The sequence below is a fragment of the Phyllobates terribilis genome, unplaced genomic scaffold (assembly GCF_046119375.1).
Source record: "Phyllobates terribilis strain yellow unplaced genomic scaffold, ASM4611937v1 Scaffold_4__5_contigs__length_816908805, whole genome shotgun sequence".
In the NCBI taxonomy this organism is placed as follows: domain Eukaryota; kingdom Metazoa; phylum Chordata; class Amphibia; order Anura; family Dendrobatidae; genus Phyllobates; species Phyllobates terribilis.
The window spans coordinates 118541897-118561179 of record NW_027362764.1 but is presented as its reverse complement, the minus strand read 5'-3'; the positions used below and the strand labels follow the sequence as shown (position 1 = coordinate 118561179).

General features: G+C 46.1%; 1 protein-coding gene across 1 annotated transcript in view; it reads right to left on the bottom strand.

The window, feature by feature from the left end:
- Positions 1-530: 530 nt before the first annotated feature.
- PAXIP1 (PAX interacting protein 1) overlaps positions 531-19283 on the bottom strand; it is a 48659-nt gene continuing 29906 nt past the window's right edge. The window contains exons 9-20 of the mRNA XM_073677701.1: positions 19139-19234; positions 17567-17704; positions 15754-15875; positions 15432-15616; positions 14407-14450; positions 14246-14307; positions 12224-12326; positions 10938-11106; positions 8709-8809; positions 4817-4951; positions 1378-1453; positions 531-1293 (exon numbers count right to left, since the gene is read on the bottom strand). Of these exons, the coding sequence (XP_073533802.1) occupies positions 1214-1293; positions 1378-1453; positions 4817-4951; positions 8709-8809; positions 10938-11106; positions 12224-12326; positions 14246-14307; positions 14407-14450; positions 15432-15616; positions 15754-15875; positions 17567-17704; positions 19139-19234 (1311 nt within the window). The 3' untranslated portion in view covers positions 531-1213. The remainder of the gene's footprint in view (positions 1294-1377; positions 1454-4816; positions 4952-8708; positions 8810-10937; positions 11107-12223; positions 12327-14245; positions 14308-14406; positions 14451-15431; positions 15617-15753; positions 15876-17566; positions 17705-19138; positions 19235-19283) is intronic.

Here is a 19283-nt window from a genome sequence, read left to right as displayed (position 1 = left end):
GCTTAAAAAAGTGTCCGCAGAGAATTTTGTGCACCTCTTGGAAAAGACCATAAAAGTTAGCATATTGGAAATACTAAATATAAACTGCCATATCTCTGTACCTGTATGGCAGACTTAAACATTTTTTAAAAAATAAAATAAAAAAAAATAAAGTTAATATTTAAAGAATAAAATCAAATCAAAACACTGGCCACTTCTGACCTCGCTAAGATCCTCTTTTAAATGGTTACTTCTAGTGATGAGCGAGTATGTTCTGTCCCAGTATGCTCGGGCCGAGCTCCGAGTATTTACAGCTGCTCGGTGTTATGTTTGAATCGCTCCCGTGTGCATGATTTGCGACTGTTTGACAGCTTTATTACATGTGAGGAATGTGTAAGAAATAGACATTCCTCACATGTATTAAAGCTGTCAAACAATTGCAAATCATAAACACGGGAGCGATTTAACCTGATCACCGAGCAGCTATAAATACTCAAAGCTCGGCCCGAGCATACTCGGCGAAAGGGTTAATAGAACATACTCGCTCAACACTAGTTACTTCCATCTGGTACATTTCTACCCACAGGATATGCCATGAATGCATGGTGGGTACAGGTCTCGATAGTCAACCTGCACCAATCTTGATAATAAGCCCCAATACACAGCTGTCGGTGGAGACATAGAATGAGCTGTAATGATGTGTATGGCAAATCCAACCACCTCTTCCCTGACAATGGTGGTAAATATTGAGTTTTTCCTTCGGTCACTTCCAACACTGAATGGACGCACCATAATCACGAATTAGCTATCAATTTATTCATACATTTCCATGAGGAATAACAGAGGTACGATAATGCATAGATGCTAAAAAACTGCTATTTTAATGTGGAAAGCAAGTGTTTTATAAAGGACTTGTCAGATGAGATGGCAGGCAGTCTTTAAATCAGAGAAATTAATGTCACCCAGTAAGGGAATGTTCCGAAATTCTAGCAATTATATGATGCTCACCTATTCACTAAGAGTACATAGTATTACACAAAATAAGAGAAGCCATAGAAGCAAAAGCCATAAAGGCAAAGTGGCAAGTAGCAGGCGTGGTAGTCATGTGTTCGCTAGGACAGGAAAGCATGGAGGCAATAGCTGATATACTCATGTCTAGGTCGTCTGTAACAGTTCTGCACCGATATATGACAGATAATAGACCAAGAGTATACAAGCCCCAACCAGCAAGTGATCAGCAGTGTAAAGGATATGACTCATAATCCAATGTCTGTGTGAGGACGCCGGTGAGCACAAACTCTGCATTATGGACATCTGTGAAGGGAAAAAATAATAAAAAGAATTACACACATTGGATAGAGGCGAACTGCACATACCGGCAGCAAACACCCGTCTCACCTATACTGCCAGCAAAATATTCTCTGCAGAGGTGAAGGTCATTTTCACACGATATCAGAATGATCTCCGCCAAACTCTACAACAGAGAACGGGAACATGAATAAGACAAAGCCGAAAATGTCATCTTCAGAGATCTGATCTCACCACAGACACCATGCCGAGACCCCCACAGATTGTCAAAACAGACTGTCCCCGTTTGAACCCCTGCTCTACTCATTATCTATGGGACTGCCAGAGATGGCACTGTCATCAGCTATATCCAGCATAGTCTATGGGACTGCCAGAGATGGCGTCGTCATCAACTATATCCAGCATTATCTATTGGACTGCCAGAGATGGCGCTGTCATCAGCTATATCCAGCATTATCTATGGGACTGCCAGAGATGGCGTCGTCATCAACTATATCCAGCATTATCTATTGGACTGCCAGAGATGGCGCTGTCATCAGCTATATCCAGCATTATCTATGGGACTGCCAGAGATGGCGTCGTCATCAACTATATCCAGCATTATCTATTGGACTGCCAGAGATGGCGCTGTCATCAGCTATATCCAGCATTATCTATGGGACTGCCAGAGATGGCGCCGTCATCAGCTATATCCAGCATCATCTATTGGACTGCCAGAGATGGCGTCGTCATCAGCTATATCCAGCATCATCTATGGGACTGCCAGAGATGGCGTCGTCATCAGCTATATCCAGCATAGTCTATGGGACTGCCAGAGATGGAACCGTCATCAGCTATATCCAGCATTATCTATGGGACTGCCAGAGATGGCGCTGTCATCAGCTATATCCAGCATAGTCTATGGGACTGCCAGAGATGGCGTCGTCATCAGCTATATCCAGCATTATCTATGGGACTGCCAGAGATGGCGTCGTCATCAGTTATATCCAGCATTATCTATGGGACTGCCAGAGATGGCGCGGTCATCAGCTATATCCAGCATTATCTATGGGACTGCCAGAGATGTCGCCGTCATCAGCTATATCCAGCATTATCTATGGGACTGCCAGAGATGGCGCGGTCATCAGCTATATCCAGCATTATCTATGGGACTGCCAGAGATGGCGCCGTCACCAGCTATATCCAGCATAGTCTATGGGACTGCCAGAGATGGCGCCGTCATCAGCTATATCCAGCATCGTCTATGGGACTGCCAGAGATGGCGCTGTCATCAGCTATATCCAGCATAGTCTATGGGACTGCCAGAGATGGCGCCGTCATCAGCTATATCCAGCATTATCTATGGGACTGCCAGAGATGGTGCCGTCATCAGCTATATCCAGCATTATCTATGGGACTGCCAGAGATGGCGCCGTCATCAGCTATATCCAGCATAGTCTATGGGACTGCCAGAGATGGCGCCGTCATCAGCTATATCCAGCATTATCTATGGGACTGCCAGAGATGGTGCCGTCATCAGTTATATCCAGCATTATCTATGGGACTGCCAGAGATGGAACCGTCATCAGCTATATCCAGCATCATCTATGGGACTGCCAGAGATGGCGCCGTCATCAGCTATATCCAGCATTGTCTATGGGACTGCCAGAGATGGCGCCGTCATCAGCTATATCCAGCATTATCTATGGGACTGCCAGAGATGGCGCTGTCATCAGCTATATCCAGCATAGTCTATGGGACTGCCAGAGATGGCGCCGTCATCAGCTATATCCAGCATTATCTATGGGACTGCCAGAGATGGCGCTGTCATCAGCTATATCCAGCATCACCTATGGGACTGCCAGAGATGGCGCCGTCATCAGCTATATCCAGCATTATCTATGGGACTGCCAGAGATGGCGCCGTCATCAGCTATATCCAGCGTTATCTATGGGACTGCCAGAGATGGCGCCATCAGCTATATCCAGCATCACCTATGGGACTGCCAGAGATGGCGTCGTCATCAGCTATATCCAGCATCATCTATGGGACTGCCAGAGATGGCGCAGTCATCAGCTATATCCAGCATCACCTATGGGACTACCAGAGATGGCGTCGTCATCAGCTATATCCAGCATCACCTATGGGACTGCCAGAGATGGCGCTGTCATCAGCTATATCCAGCATTATCTATGGGACTGCCAGAGATGGCGCCGTCATCAGCTATATCCAGCATCACCTATGGGACTGCCAGAGATGGCGTCGTCATCAGCTATATCCAGCATTATCTATGAGACTGCCAGAGATGGCGCCGTCATCAGCTATATCCAGCATCGTCTATGGGACTGCCAGAGATGGCGTCGTCATCAGCTATATCCAGCATTATCTATGGGACTGCCAGAGATGGCGCCGTCATCAGCTATATCCAGCATCACCTATGGGACTGCCAGAGATGGCGTCGTCATCAGCTATATCCAGCATTATCTATGGGACTGCCAGAGATGGCGCCGTCATCAGCTATATCCAGCATCACCTATGGGACTGCCAGAGATGGCGTCGTCATCAGCTATATCCAGCATCATCTATGGGACTGCCAGAGATGGCGCCGTCATCAGCTATATCCAGCATCACCTATGGGACTGCCAGAGATGGCGTCGTCATCAGCTATATCCAGCATTATCTATGAGACTGCCAGAGATGGCGCCGTCATCAGCTATATCCAGCATTATCTATGGGACTGCCAGAGATGGCGTCGTCATCAGCTATATCCAGCATCGTCTATGGGACTGCCAGAGATGGCGCCGTCATCAGCTATATCCAGCATTATCTATGGGACTGCCAGAGATGGCGTCGTCATCAGCTATATCCAGCATCACCTATGGGACTGCCAGAGATGGAGTCGTCATCAGCTATATCCAGCATTATCTATGGGACTGCCAGAGATGGCGTCGTCATCAGCTATATCCAGCATCGTCTATGGGACTGCCAGAGATGGCGTCGTCATCAGCTATATCCAGCATCGTCTATGGGACTGCCAGAGATGGCACTGTATTCTAACTGCAATATATTATACTAGCTATTGAGCCCGTTCTACACCCGTATGGCGAGCATTTTTATTGGTATATGGTCTCCAATGTTGGTATTTGTGCTGCCCCCATCCTGGTATTTGTGCCCCCCCCCCCAATCCTGGTACGCGTGGTACCCCATCACCCCCCCCCCTCCAATTGTGGTACCCCATCAACCCACCCCCCCCCAATCCTGGGTATAGTGGGGCTAAGAGAGCCGTACGTGTGGTACCCCTCCCTCCCCCCAATCCTGGTACGCGTGGTACCCCTCATCCCCCAATCCTGGTACGCGTGGTACCCCTCATCCCCCAATCCTGGTATGTGTGCAGACAGAGGGATGCTTGGCCGATTATATTATAGATTTAGCGATTTTACAAATTTCAACAAGTTTTCTGTAAGCAGAAATCCCATTTTAATAAGCTTGAACAACCCCTTTAAATTATATTTGAGAAATCAAAATAGACAGAAGTCTACATCCAACTTACTTTGTTTTGTTTATGCTCCATAATTTTTCGGAAAGAAGGGGGTTTTGTTAATATTTTCCCGCCGGCACACTCCACAATAGACTTCATAGTTGACAGGCTGGGACATATTCCAGGAGTGATGTAAAAATACTTTCCCTAAATGAAAAGTGAAACATTTACCACATTTTCCAGACTATAAGACGCATCTTGCCATAAGAAGCACCCCAGTTTTAGACAGAAGAAAATAGGAAAAACATTTTTTCCTATTAAATTAAAACTTGGCGGTGTCAGGTGGAAGGTCATTATCACTAACTGTAATGTACTACGGTAGAATAGAGAGTTAGTGCCTCTCTGTAGTGTTTTACACACAACAAAGCTCTGCTACATGTGCACATATACATACACACAGCTCTGCTACATATGCATATAGACACACCCAGCACTCTGCTGCCTGCACATATAGACACACAACTCTGCTGCATATGTACACAGTTCTGCTGCATGTGCACGTATACACACACCGGTCGGCTGCATGCACATATATACATACACACACACACACACAGCTCTGCTACATCTGAATATAGACACACAGCTCTGCCACATATGAACACATACATACACGCACAGCTCTGCTACATACACATATATAGACATACACAGCCCTGCTACATGCACATATAGAGACAAACACACTATACATTACTACATCCTACAGTTCCTGATCAAGACCTGTATGGCGGCTGCAGCAGAGCATTTGCAGGACCTTCCACTTGATCAACTCAAGCACCTTTCAAGTCATGTGATCAGTCACAAGACCTGAAAGGTCCTGGAATTACTGGTGCAGAAGGTCCTGCAGCCTCCGATCATTCCCAGTGGCTTCCTCTCCTGCTCTGCACCGAGCTGTCAGACAGGAGGGGAGACAGCAGCTCTCTCTGATAGGGAAGGATGCGGTGTCAGCTTTCTGCTACATCACAGGCTATAACATGCACACACTTTTAACAAAATGTTATTTGTTAAAAAATACTACATGCATGCTACTTATTCTCACTTGATCTAAACTACACATATGTATCTTACACACCCCTTTGACCCATACAACTATTATTGATGAGCGAATCGTGGACTGTGGCCATGTCAGCAGTTCATGGCCGCCGAATGGTAGCCTTGAAAACCGCCTCCTACCTGCCGTAACCCCCAGCGCCTCTTCTGATTTATAAGCCAGGAGTGAAGTCACATTTGTGGCATGACACACACATGATTATTGTGCCGAGCTCCACTAATCAGGAGAGGAGCTGGAGATTCAGGCAGGTTACAGGTGGCTTACAAGGCTCCCATCTGATAGCCAATGACCAAGGTCCTGTGAATCAATTTGCTGATCTCTCCTGTTTATTAAAGGTAACAAATAAGAGGAGTAAATACAGATCTGGCTTTTCTGCCCTGTCAGTCAGCTACAATCACTAAAGGATGACTCCAGGGGAAAGGCAAGATTATTTTAGGAAGCATTCAGATGTCGACTTTTTTTAGCAAACGTGAAAAACAGACCAATTTCCATCAGTTCGCTGGATAAGACTTTTTTTTTCTTATGAAAAAGAACATGTGCACATCCCTATATATAGTAATGCAGTGGTCCCCAACCTTTTTTGCACCAGGGACCGGCTTGAAGCAAGATCATTTTTCCATGGCCCAGCAAGGAGGGGGTGGGGTGGGCGGGGCTTTGGTCATATGGGGGCGGGGTAATGGAGGGATTTGGAGTTTAGTGCATACTTATCATATAGTGTAGACCAGGTCCCCGCCAGGAGCTATGCCAGGAGCCCCACATAATGTGCTGTGCCAGGAGCCGCATCACTGAGGCCCCATCACGCCCTGCAGCAGGACAGGGCAGCTGTCTTGACAGCTGCTGTTCAGCTGCATTTACTTCATCCCAGGGGCGGACACAGACTGTAGTGGGCCCCTGTGCAAGAAATTTTTGGGGGCCCCCCCCGCCCTTCATAAGGCAACAAAGTTATGTAAACATAACCCCCCCATGTGCATCTCTCACCCCCCCATGTGCAGCTCACCCCCGTGCATCTCTCATCCCCTCCGTGCATCTCTCATCCCCCTCCGTGCATCTCTCATCCCCCTCCGTGCATCTCTCATCCACCCTCCGTGCATCTCTCATCCACCCTCCGTGCATCTCTCATCCACCCTCCGTGCATCTCTCATCCACCCCCCGTGCATCTCTCATCCACCCCCCGTGCATCTCTCATCCACCCCCCGTGCATCTCTCATCCACCCCCCGTGCATCGCTCATCCACCCCCCGTGCATCTCTCATCCACCCTCCGTGCATCTCTCATCCACCCCCCGTGCATCTCTCATCCACCCCCCGTGCATCTCTCATCCCCCCCGTGCATCTCTCATCCACCCCCCTGTGCATCTCTCACCCCCCCCGTGCATCTCTCATCCACCCCCCGTGCATCTCTCATCCACCCCCCGTGCATCTCTCATCCACCCCCCGTGCATCTCTCATCCACCCCCCTGTGCATCTCTCACCCCCCCTGTGCATCTCTCACCTCTCCCCTCCCTCCCATGTGCATCTCTCATCTCTCCCCTCCCTCCCATGTGCATCTCTCATCTCTCCCCTCCCCCATGTGCATCTCTCATCTCTCCCCTCCCCCCCATGTGCATCTCTCATCTCTCCCCTCCCCCCCATGTGCATCTCTCACCTCTCCCCTCCCCCCCATGTGGATCTCTCATCTCTCCCCTCCCTCCTATGTGCATCTCTCATCTCTCCCCTCCCCCCATGTGCATCTCTCATCTCTCCCCTCCCTCCCATGTGCATCTCTCATCTCTCCCCTCCCCCCCATGTGGATCTCTCATCTCTCCCCTCCCCCATGTGCATCTCTCATCTCTCCCCTCCCTCCCATGTGCATCTCTCATCTCTCCCCTCCCCCCCATGTGCATCTCTCATCTCTCCCCTCCCCCCCATGTGGATCTCTCATCTCTCCCCTCCCCCATGTGCATCTCTCATCTCTCCCCTCCCCCCCATGTGGATCTCTCATCTCTCCCCTCCCTCCTATGTGCATCTCTCATCTCTCCCCTCCCCCCATGTGCATCTCTCATCTCTCCCCTCCCTCCCATGTGCATCTCTCATCTCTCCCCTCCCCCATGTGCATCTCTCCCCTCCCCCCCATGTGGATCTCTCATCTCTCCCCTCCCCCATGTGCATCTCTCATCTCTCCCCTCCCCCCCATGTGGATCTCTCATCTCTCCCCTCCCCCATGTGCATCTCTCATCTCTCCCCTCCCCCCATGTGCATCTCCCATTCCCCCCACTCCTAGTTAATTGTATTTAAAAAAAAATAAAACTTGTTATACTTACCCCCATGCGATCCCTGCAGAATCCTGGCGCTCGTCCAAATCGCTGACACCAGGTTCTCCTGACTTCCGGCCATGTGACGGCGCCGTCACATGACCGGAAGTCAGGGGAATCATGAAGGTGCTGCCGCAGCAGCGCAGCGCTAAGATGTCCCGGACCCGGCGCTTAGCATGCGGCCGGGGGCCCCATGAGGAGAGAGACGCACAAGAGGGGGGCTCCGAGGGGGCTCCTACCGGCCGGGCCCCATACTGGAGTCAGGGCAGTCATGCCCTGATGGCGGCCCTGCTGGAGGCTGGAGGGGCCCCCTCTCCCCGCGGACCGGCTGAAAAACCCCAACGGCCCGGTCCTGGTCCGCGGACCTCTGTAGTAATGGATACGTGTCCTATCTGTGAAATTCACCCATAGAACAAGTGCGTAGAACATGGACATCTGAATGAGGCTTTACAATGATTTCATGTCTGACAAGAGTAACATAAAATGAAACTAAACATGTGAACAAAACGAGAGACCCGCACGGCACCAGAGTAGTAGTACATTACATCCAGTGTCTGTTACCTTGAAGAGAGCGGCCACTCGCGCTCTTTTTAGAGACTCTTCTAAACTAAAGCAGAAGAGAACTTCCGCTTCGGCGTCTCGCAGGATGTAGCTCTGTTCCTCTATGAATGGAAACACAGAAAGCGAGAATTAGTGAACAAAATTAAACAGACAATATAAATGCAAAGTCCCCATTAAGAATGGGGAGAAAAAACGTGACCAATCTATTATTCTGGTTGCAATGTATTTTTATATCCCATTTCCTTCCTGCCAACATAATGATGTACAAGTACATTATCAGGGGAATGTCATTCCCTCTGATTGTCGAAAATTTATGTTGGTCCTAAACAGCTGTACTGTGCAAATCAGCAGTACCCTCCAGCGCTAATGGCTGGGACCGGAGAAAACACGGATCCCGGCCATTTCTCTCTTAGGCACAAAGATCCATTCTGATTTCACTGTGGGCAAATGGAGGAAGCTCCTTTGTCTAGTCCATACATGTCAAAATGGGGCCCGCAGGGTGGTTATATTTGGCCCGCGACAGCAAAACCGCCACCCCTATGTGTGGCCATTATGCAGCATGGAGGACTATGGGGGGGCCCATTATGCTGCATAGAGGACTACGGGGGGGGGCCCATTATGCTGAATGGAGGACTATGGGGGGCCCATTATGCTGCATAGAGGACTATGGGGGCCCCATTATTCTGTATAGAGGACTATGGGGGCCCCATTATTCTGTATGGAGGACTATGGGGGCCCCATTATTCTGTATGGAGGACTATGGGGGCCCCATTATTCTGTATGGAGGACTATGGGGGCCCCATTATTCTGTATGGAGGACTATGGGGGCCCCATTATTCTGTATAGAGGACTATGGGGGCCCCGTTATTCTGTATGGAGGACTATGGGGGCCCCATTATTCTGTATGGAGTACTATGGGGGCCCCATTATTCTGTATGGAGGACTATGGGGGCCCCATTATTCTGTATGGAGGACTATGGGGGCCCCATTATTCTGTATGGAGGACTATGGGGGCCCCATTATTCTGTATGGAGGACTATGGGGGCCCCATTATTCTGTATGGAGGACTATGGGGGCCCCATTATTCTGTATGGAGGACTATGGGGGCCCCATTATTCTGTATGGAGGACTATGGGGGCCCCATTATTCTGTATGGAGGACTATGGGGGCCCCATTATTCTGTATGGAGGACTATGGGGGCCCCATTATTCTGTATGGAGGACTATGGGGGCCCCATTATTCTGTATGGAGGACTATGGGGGCCCCATTATTCTGTATGGAGGACTATGGGGGCCCCATTATTCTGTATGGAGGACTATGGGGGCCCCATTATTCTGTATGGAGGACTATGGGGGCCCCATTATTCTGTATGGAGGACTATGGGGGCCCCATTATTCTGTATGGAGGACTATGGGGGCCCCATTATTCTGTATGGAGGACTATGGGGGCCCCATTATTCTGTATGGAGGACTATGGGGGCCCCATTATTCTGTATGGAGGACTATGGGGGCCCCATTATTCTGTATGGAGGACTATGGGGGCCCCATTATTCTGTATGGAGGACTATGGGGGCCCCATTATTCTGTATGGAGGACTATGGGGGCCCCATTATTCTGTATGGAGGACTATGGGGGCCCCATTATTCTGTATGGAGGACTATGGGGGCCCCATTATTCTGTATGGAGGACTATGGGGGCCCCATTATTCTGTATGGAGGACTATGGGGGCCCCATTATTCTGTATGGAGGACTATGGGGGCCCCATTATTCTGTATGGAGGACTATGGGGGCCCCATTATTCTGTATACTGGTTGGCCCGCGACTTTGTCAAAGTTTTTTTCATTTTGGCCCTCAGTGTGTTTGAATTTGACATCCCTGGTCTAGTCCCAATCAACCTCACAAACATTATTCAAGGGCTGAGTGGGTGAAAGTGACAATCTGGGCCTCATTACAGTGGCCTCGGCAGAGGTGCGCTCTAATAGAGGTCTCATCTTTCATGCCCAGGCTGTAAGATACTGTTAAATAGTTTGTTATGGATAAAAAAAAAAAAAGAAAATGTGAAAAGTTAAAGTCCCAAAAAAATGGTTGGATTCCCCAACTGTGTATGGTATTGTGCAAAGGTCAGCATTACCAACAGCAGGAGACTGAGGAATTGTGGGGGTAAAGGTAAAGGACTAGTCTTGACTTGCTGCATCTCAACCACGTTGCTCATCCAACCTTTTATACTTACCAACAAATTTTTGGCATTTGAAGCTTTCGTCGAGCCATTCTGGGGTCACAATATGCTTGGCCACAGAGATGGCAGTCAGAAACTTTACAGTTCTTGTGACTTTACTGGCAATCAGGTGGGTGCACTTCTGTGCGGAGTCTACCACTTCTCCGCCAAGAATATACAGTTTCTGAAAGGAGGAAAATATGGGCAGGAAATACATTAATTCATACTTCAAGCCTGGGTTTCTAATCAGAAAACACTTTGCAGCTGATATTATCCCCTGTGGTGCCAACGCAGGACGAGAGTCAGGAACCCGAAAAATGGAAGAAAGAGGCGGCTTATAGAAGATATGTGTAGGATGAGAATCCCTACAATACATTCATTCATTGTTTATGGAATTTCGCTAATCACAAAGTCTAAAAGAAAATGGTAATATCCAAGGTTCTGGCATCACTACATAAGCCTTAAAGGGGTATTCCCATCTCGAAGATCCTATCCTAATTTGCACTAATAATATTATTATTATTATTAGCAAATCAGTATTATAAATGGCACATGGTTGGTAGTAACCCAGGTACACACGTGTTTAGGGGCCTATAGCTTTAAAGGTGTATTCCCATCTCCAAGATCTTATCCCAATATGTAGTAGGTGTAATAATAATAAAATAATAATAATATTAACAAATACCTCCAATTAGAAATGTAGTATTAGTATAGTTGTTCTGATTAGCTATGTCTCTTTCCTTATGTGCAGGGCATTGCAGTAACTTAGGTATCCATAGTTACAACCACTCATATAGTGGTAGCTTGTTCCTAGCGGTTGCAACCATGGATACCTAAAATACTGCAATGCCCTGCACATGGGGTAATTGACATAGCTAATCAGAAGAACTATACTAAATTTATAATTGGCGGCATTTGCTCATATTATTACCTCTACATACTACAATAGGATACCCCTTTAAAGCAAGTGGAAGAATCTCTTAATGCTGGCCACAGCTACAATCCAAACACTCGCAGAAGAGAAAGTCGCTGGCAGACACCTCCCGCTCAGGCGTATCTCCCCGAAATGGATAAGTCATTGAAATTCCAAGCTCCGATCCTTCACTCTCCGGACAAGATCTGTCAGAGGGAGAGATGGGGGACCCCATACACATCACCTAGTCGTCTGGTCCTGCTGAATAAGGACGGTTTACATCCAATGTATCTGGGGGCCTTAATATGAAATCACCTACAATACCCCAGCCTCTGCAATCACTGTTTGCATACGGTGATGATTGCAGAATGGTGGGATGTGATCATACCTTCACATACTGCAGTACTTGATTTGGGTCAAATCCAGTGAATAATACATGTGGCGTCTGATCAGGTGACAGTTTTTTAGTTGGAGGAGGAAGGTCTTCGATTCTGGAAAGAAGGGAAAAAAATGAAGATTACAAGAAAAAAAAAAAACACAAAAAAAAAAAGTATTTAAAGAATCCTGGAGTTAATCCGGCAAAACCACGGTGCTTTGGTAGATCTACATGTTTCCTCCGTCTCGTCGACTTCACTCAATGATTACATTGTGCGCACATGCCCAGAGCAGTCTTCGCTGTGGTAACGCAACGATGGGGGAGGGAACTAATGAGCTTGTCAGAACTTCTGTCCTGCAAGGGTGCACCTCCATAGTCAGCGTAACAAAATGGCTTTTGGATTAAGTACCAATTTGGCGAGTAGTGATCTATTTCTGAAGATATTGTGCAAAGTTATATCCTCAGGATTTTTTAATTAGTGGTCCAAAGTAATACAACAATAAAACATTGCTTTCAACTTCCATGTTGCAATTTCAAAAGAAAAAAACAGAATAAACAGCATGTGCAGCAATAAAGGCACCCCTAATACTTGGTTGCACACCCTTTGCCATTGCTGACAGCGTCCAAACGTTTCTTGTAGCCATCTATAAGCTTCTTGCACTTCTCAGCTGGAATTTTCTCCCATCTTCCTTTGCAGTTTGTTCAAGCTCTTGAATGTTTCCAGGGTTCTTTTTTCCCAATGGCAGATTTCAGCTCACCCCAAAGATTTTCAGTGGGATTGAGGTCAGGACTCATTGCTGGCCATTTTAAAACAGCCATTTTTTTCTTTTTTAACCATTTCTGTGTACTATTGGATGTGCTTTGGGTCATTGTCTTGCTGGATTACCCATGATCTTCAACTCAAACAAAGTTTTCTTACACTGGGTAGGACACTTCAGTCTAAAATCTCCTGATAATTCTCTGATTTCATGATTCCTGTGATATGGTCAAGGTCTCCTGTACCAGACGCAGCAAAGCAACCCCACAGCATTATGAATCCTCCACCATGCTTAACTGTTGCTAAGGTGTTTTTTTTTTTTGTTTCATCTGTCCATAGAATATTTTCCTAGAAGGATTGCGGTTTGTCAAGATACTTTTTGGTATAGATCAGTAGTTCCTTCTTATGTCTTTTCTTCGGCAATGGCTTCTTCCTTGGCCTTCACCCATAAAGCTCTGCTTCGTTTAGTGTGCGGCGCATGGTACTTGTTGAAACCACGACCCCAGACTATTCCAGATTGGCCTTCAGGTCTTTTGATGTCTGACGTGGCGTTTTTTCCACCATTCGCAGCAACCTTTGAAGACATCCCTTGTCAATTTTCCTCTTTCCCCCACGTTCAGGGAGGTTCTTGACGGTTCCATGCTTTGCAAACTTCTTAATAACATTGCGCACTGTTGAATCTGAGATATCAAGATCTCTGGAGATGGCCTTAAACCCTTTGGACATCTTGTGTTTGCTAATAGCAGTTCTGATGTCCTCAGACAGCTCCTTTGTCTTCACCATTGTGACAAAGAAACAAGGCCTACCATGTGGCTTTTTAAAACACTAATTCATGTCACATGGGCACCGACAATTAATAACAGGTTAATCTCTTGTGATTTACCACAGGTGAATCAAAATGCGTTTCCATACTAAATTAATGTAAAGGGTGCCAATTCCATTGTCAAAGAAAGCTTTAGGTTTTCAATTTTTCCCTCCCATTGTTTTTGTTTTAAATTATTGCTTATCATTTGTTCTTTAGTATTTAACACGAGTGCGCTATACAGAAAAACTTTCACTTCATTTTTTTCAGGAGATGAATTACGCACTTAAACTTCATGGGTGCCAATAACGATGAGCTGGACTGTACGTACGTATGTATCTTTATGCCTGCCAAACCCCTGCTGTATCTTTTCCCTGATGTTAAGTAAATGGAGTTTTCTTAATTGCCACAAGCTATAAAATTAAGATCATTGTAATGGTAGAAGGAGAAACAAGTTCTTAGGCGAATAGTATACCTGGGCCGTTTCGGCTGAACTGCGGGCTCATTCTGTTTAGGCTTCAGTGGAATTCTTATACTCTGCAAAAAAAAAAAAAAGGATAAATGTATGATGACAGAGCTCACTGAAGAACGGTCGTTATGTCCAATGTTACAGTAAGGCAATGGAATAAGACCCACCATTAGCACTTCTGAAGATACCTTCAAAGGAACTCTCCACGCATCTATAGACACAAAACATTGTGAACATTTCATCATTGGACTCAATGTGCAGAAATATGCGAACGGATTCTTATCAATTAGCAACCAAAGACTAGTAGCCATTTCTACAGACAGCTGTAACGCAAGACACATGCTTAAAGGGGTTGGCCGGCCACAGGATAGGTCATTAATATGAGATCGGTGGGCGTCCGACAGCCCCATTGATCAGCTATTTGTTACAGTGATGGCTGGATGTAAATACTCTGAATGAAGATGGAGATGTGCAGCGGTCGCTGCCAGGTACTGCTAATATAAAGAAAAGGCTCTGTACTGTAGTACCTCGCAGCGGATGCTACATATTTCATGGAGAAGTGCTTTGTAGCTCAGTCCAAAGTGCTTATATCCGGCGCCCACCTTATTGATATGGGTGCAGTGTCGGACCCCAACTGCTCTCATACTGATGACCTGTGTCATGACGTGACCGGACACAACCCCTTCAATACTTTCCATGTATTGTGCAACGGTCACTACAAGGAAAAGTTAATGAGGTATGACTAGCTTATACATTCAGGACATATGCTCAGAATATGCCATGAATGTAGTATATGTCTGTATCTCAGACATAGGACCTCCATCTACCAGGCAGAAAAAAAATTAACAGGTGGTCTCATACATCTGTGGACCGCTCAATTCAGTTGTGTAAGAGTCAACGAAATAGCCTTGTACGCCAAGCTTGGATTTTTCCATAACGCTCACAGAAGTGAAAGGACAGAGCCACGCACGCGTGTCCATTTGCGTCGGACACCTCACCAGGCGACCCATGATCTGGAGATAGATGTTGGTCCCAGATGTGGGTCGCAAATCAGACAATTAAGAAAAATCATTTGGATAAACCTAAAAAAATATGGGAGGACCTCTGTAAATTTCCATCCAAAAATCTAATCTTCGGATTAGTCAGACGTCTGCTAGTTACGAAATAACTGAAATATAAGTAGACATCTTACCGAGCAGATTTGACACCAGATATGATGAAGGGGCAAGTGGGTCCTTTAGGTTAAACATTGTGTATCGGCCATTTTGAATTTGTCGTAAAGCCTCAAAATTCCCAAGAAGAATGTCACAGAGCCACAGGGCGTTGACACAGGGTATCCTCCATTCTTTGGCTTTCTCATATTTCATACCAGTGGGCCTAAATTACAAAAAAAAAAAAAAAAAAAAAAAAAGTTACAAAGCAACTCCAGGGTGACACAATGTCTACTCCATGGAATGCAACTGATGATGTAAAAAACAAAATAGTCTGTAGGTGACGAGGATCATCTCACTTACTCTTTACAGATGAGAACTGTGTTGCTGCGGCAGAGATACCCTGTGTACTTGGCACCTGCTAGGTAGGCCATCAGCTTCAGGTCATCTCTATCACTATCAACAAATCCGGTGACAGAAACGATCTGGAAAGAAATATAAAATAATGTCATGATCTGACAAATGATTCTTACTTTTTTAACCCATTCCCGACACACTTTTGTAAAGACCAGCCTTTGGTAGTGCAGTACATAGTTTAAGCGATTAGACAATCACAGGTTCTAGTCCCCTAAAGGGACTAATAAATAAAGCGCCATACAATGAACACCGTAAAAACAAAACCCAAACACACACAATAATTAAAAATAATAATAATATTTTTTTGATGGGACTCTTGTCAGCAGGTTTTTGCTATGTAATCTGAACACAGCATGAGGTAGGGGTTAAAACACAGATTTGAGCAATTCCTCTCTTTTGGTTTTGTTTGCTTGCAATGATGGTTTTAGCACAAGGAGCTTATCATTGCTGAGACACAGCAGGGTGTGCATGCTAGTCCGATGAGCCCCCTCCTGTCATAGGCAGCTCACTGTCTATGGACATTGTATATACAAAACCTGGTGTGGGAGGGGGTAGCTTTTCAGCTCTGCTTCATGCTAAATCTAAAAACTCACTGATTCTGTGAGAACAGCTGCACCCAGTGATCTAAGTGATACATCGTTGGATTCAGCTTCTCTTTGCCTACATTAGGCTGCTCTCAGATGAGATAGCAAAAACCTGCTGACAGATTCCCTTTAATTTCAAATGAATGGTGAAATATTCAAAACAAAAAGTGGTCTTGCAAAAAAAGAAGCTGTAAGGGTATGTGCACACGATGCAGAAATGCTCAGGATTTTTTCCTGAGCGTTTCTGCATCTCTCTGGCAGGAAAAAACGCATGCGGATTGTACATGCGGTTTCCTGCCAGGGACATGCGGAAATGAAGCGGTCTTCACTTTCATTTCCGAATGCGGGTTGACAAGCGCTTTCCAGGCGATTTTAGCATCACTTGGAAAGTGCTTGTCAACTTCACACTATATAAATCCATGCAACCGGCATGGATTTATATAGTGTGTGAATGTCAAAAAATAAAAAATAAATATATACTTTACCCTCTGATGGCCCCCGGTGTCCTGCTTCATCGGTCCCGGCTGCCGGCAGTGAAGACTGTAGGACCTTCCAACGTCAGCGTCACGTGACCCGTCACATGACTCTGACGTCAGCGAAGGTCCTTCATTCAACCGCGAAGTGCGCGGGAAGCCGGCAGGACGCAGCGCGGGCCGTCAGAAGGTGAGAATATATATATTTTTTATTTTATTCTTTTTTTTTTTAATGGTACCTGGGTCTGGATGAGAGTCCTCTCCTCCACACCCGGGTACCATCCGCACATTAGACCGCATGAAAAGCGCATCAACATATACAGTGATGCGGATTCCATGCGGTCTAATGCAAGTCAATGGCGGCAAAAGAGCAGCGTTTCCGCAAAATTAATTGACATGCTGCGGATTTTTGACCGCAGCGTTTACGCTGCGGAAAAATCCGCATCATGGGCACAGCACATGCGGATTTCCATTGGGGAACATTGCTGCCCTTCTACCATGCGTTTTTCATGCGTTTCCGCGGCGTTTACGCAACTGCAAAAACGCCGCGGAAACGCATGAAAAACGCATCGTGTGAACTCAGCCTAATAAGGCTTTATGTGGATGGAAGTATAAACATTATGGTTCTCAGAAAGGGAGGAAAACAACAAATACATGGTAAATAAATGCTACCATAGACATTATAGAGTATGGCTTCCTTACATGTTGAGAACATGGCTTTCCTCCTGGTGGAAAAGCCACTGGAAAGTGTAGCGTTCGATGAGGTGGCACCATTTTCTTCTTCTTCAAGACTGTGTTCAGCCAGTGAGCGGTGATGCATCGCCTCCTCTCCTTTATTGCCTATAAATGACAGAATCTGAGTGGTAATAGAGTTCCCCCAACTGCACAAAACATTTAAGCAGTCAGGTTACTCAAGTTTCCATTTAAGATAAACCCCAATTAGGTGATAACTTCTGAATTGGTATGGGTCCAAGTGCTAATGATCCTGAGAGAGGAGCTTTGAATTGCAAGCATTCTCTATGGGACGGCTGGAGGTAGCAGACTACACCACTAGGCTAACCTGCAGATCAGTGGCGGCAAAATCACAGGAACTCCAACCAATCTGCAAGTTATCGCCTATCCTTTAGTGGTTTTAATGATGGAATTCATCCTTTAAGACTGTGAAATTTAAAGAAATCATCTCTGTGTATCTCAGGAGCTCAGCCGTGTCCTCACCTCAGTTATCGGTGTCTGGCTGCAATGGGAGCTTTACTCGAGTCGTCTGCAATAAGGTATAAACATTTCGCCCTGCCCCGCTTAGCTCAGCCTGCCCAGTCAGCTGTTCCCTAGCCAAAAACAGAACATTTCTTGGGTGACACAGGAACCATGGATGTATGCTGCTGGTACCAGGAAGCGGACACTAAGAATTACAAAGGTCAGCCCCTCCCCGGCAGACTACACCCACCTGCACACAGTGGACTACACCAATTTAGATTAGTGTCACATAGGAGGCAGACACAGGTCTGAGGCCCAGAGTTGTTTATGCCTTTATTTTTCCTCTTCTAGAAACCAGGCTTCCCATGTCAGCCTTCTGGTCTTCTCCAGTTCGAAGGCAAGATGGTGAAGATCTATTTTTAATTCCAGTACATTTTATCTTCCGGTGTCCCCAGTTTCCTCTTCGGGGGCTCCAGTTTCATCTAGTCTGTTCAGGTTGCTCCTTTCTACTGGTTCCTTTTCTACTCCAGTTTTCTGATTTTTATTTTATGAAACAATAACTATACATTGTTTATGTCTCCAGAATACCCCTTAAGAGCAACACCACAATTCCATCACAAATTATCACGTAGGCGATCTCTGAATGCCATGGGTGAACTAGTGCAACAGTACAGAAGTTAGTTAAAAGGGTATTTCTATCTCCAAGATCCTATCCCAATATGTAGTAGGTGTTATAATAATAAGCAAATACCTCCAATTAGAAATGTAGTATAGTTCTCCTGATAACCTATGTTGCTTACTTCATGTGCAGGGCATTGCAATAGCTTAGGTATCCATGGTTACGACCACTCATATAGTGACAGTTACTGGCTAGTGGCCGTAACCATGGATACCTAACCAATGCAATGCCCTGCACATGAGGTAAGCGACATAGGTTATCAGAAGAACTATACTACATTTATAATTGGAGGCATTTGCTAATATTATTATTACACCTACTACATATTGGAATCAGACCTTGAAGATGGGACTACCCCTATAATATTGTGTGTGGAAGCATTCAGTCACATTAACACCTACCTGTGCATACATGCTACTGACTTGGCTCTCACACAGGAGATGTGTACAGCGGCTTGTTAGTGTAGGGTCCACAGTACCACCATGCGTTTGGATTATCTGCAAATTAAAAAAAATAAATGTTATGTCCTAAATATACAGTCACATT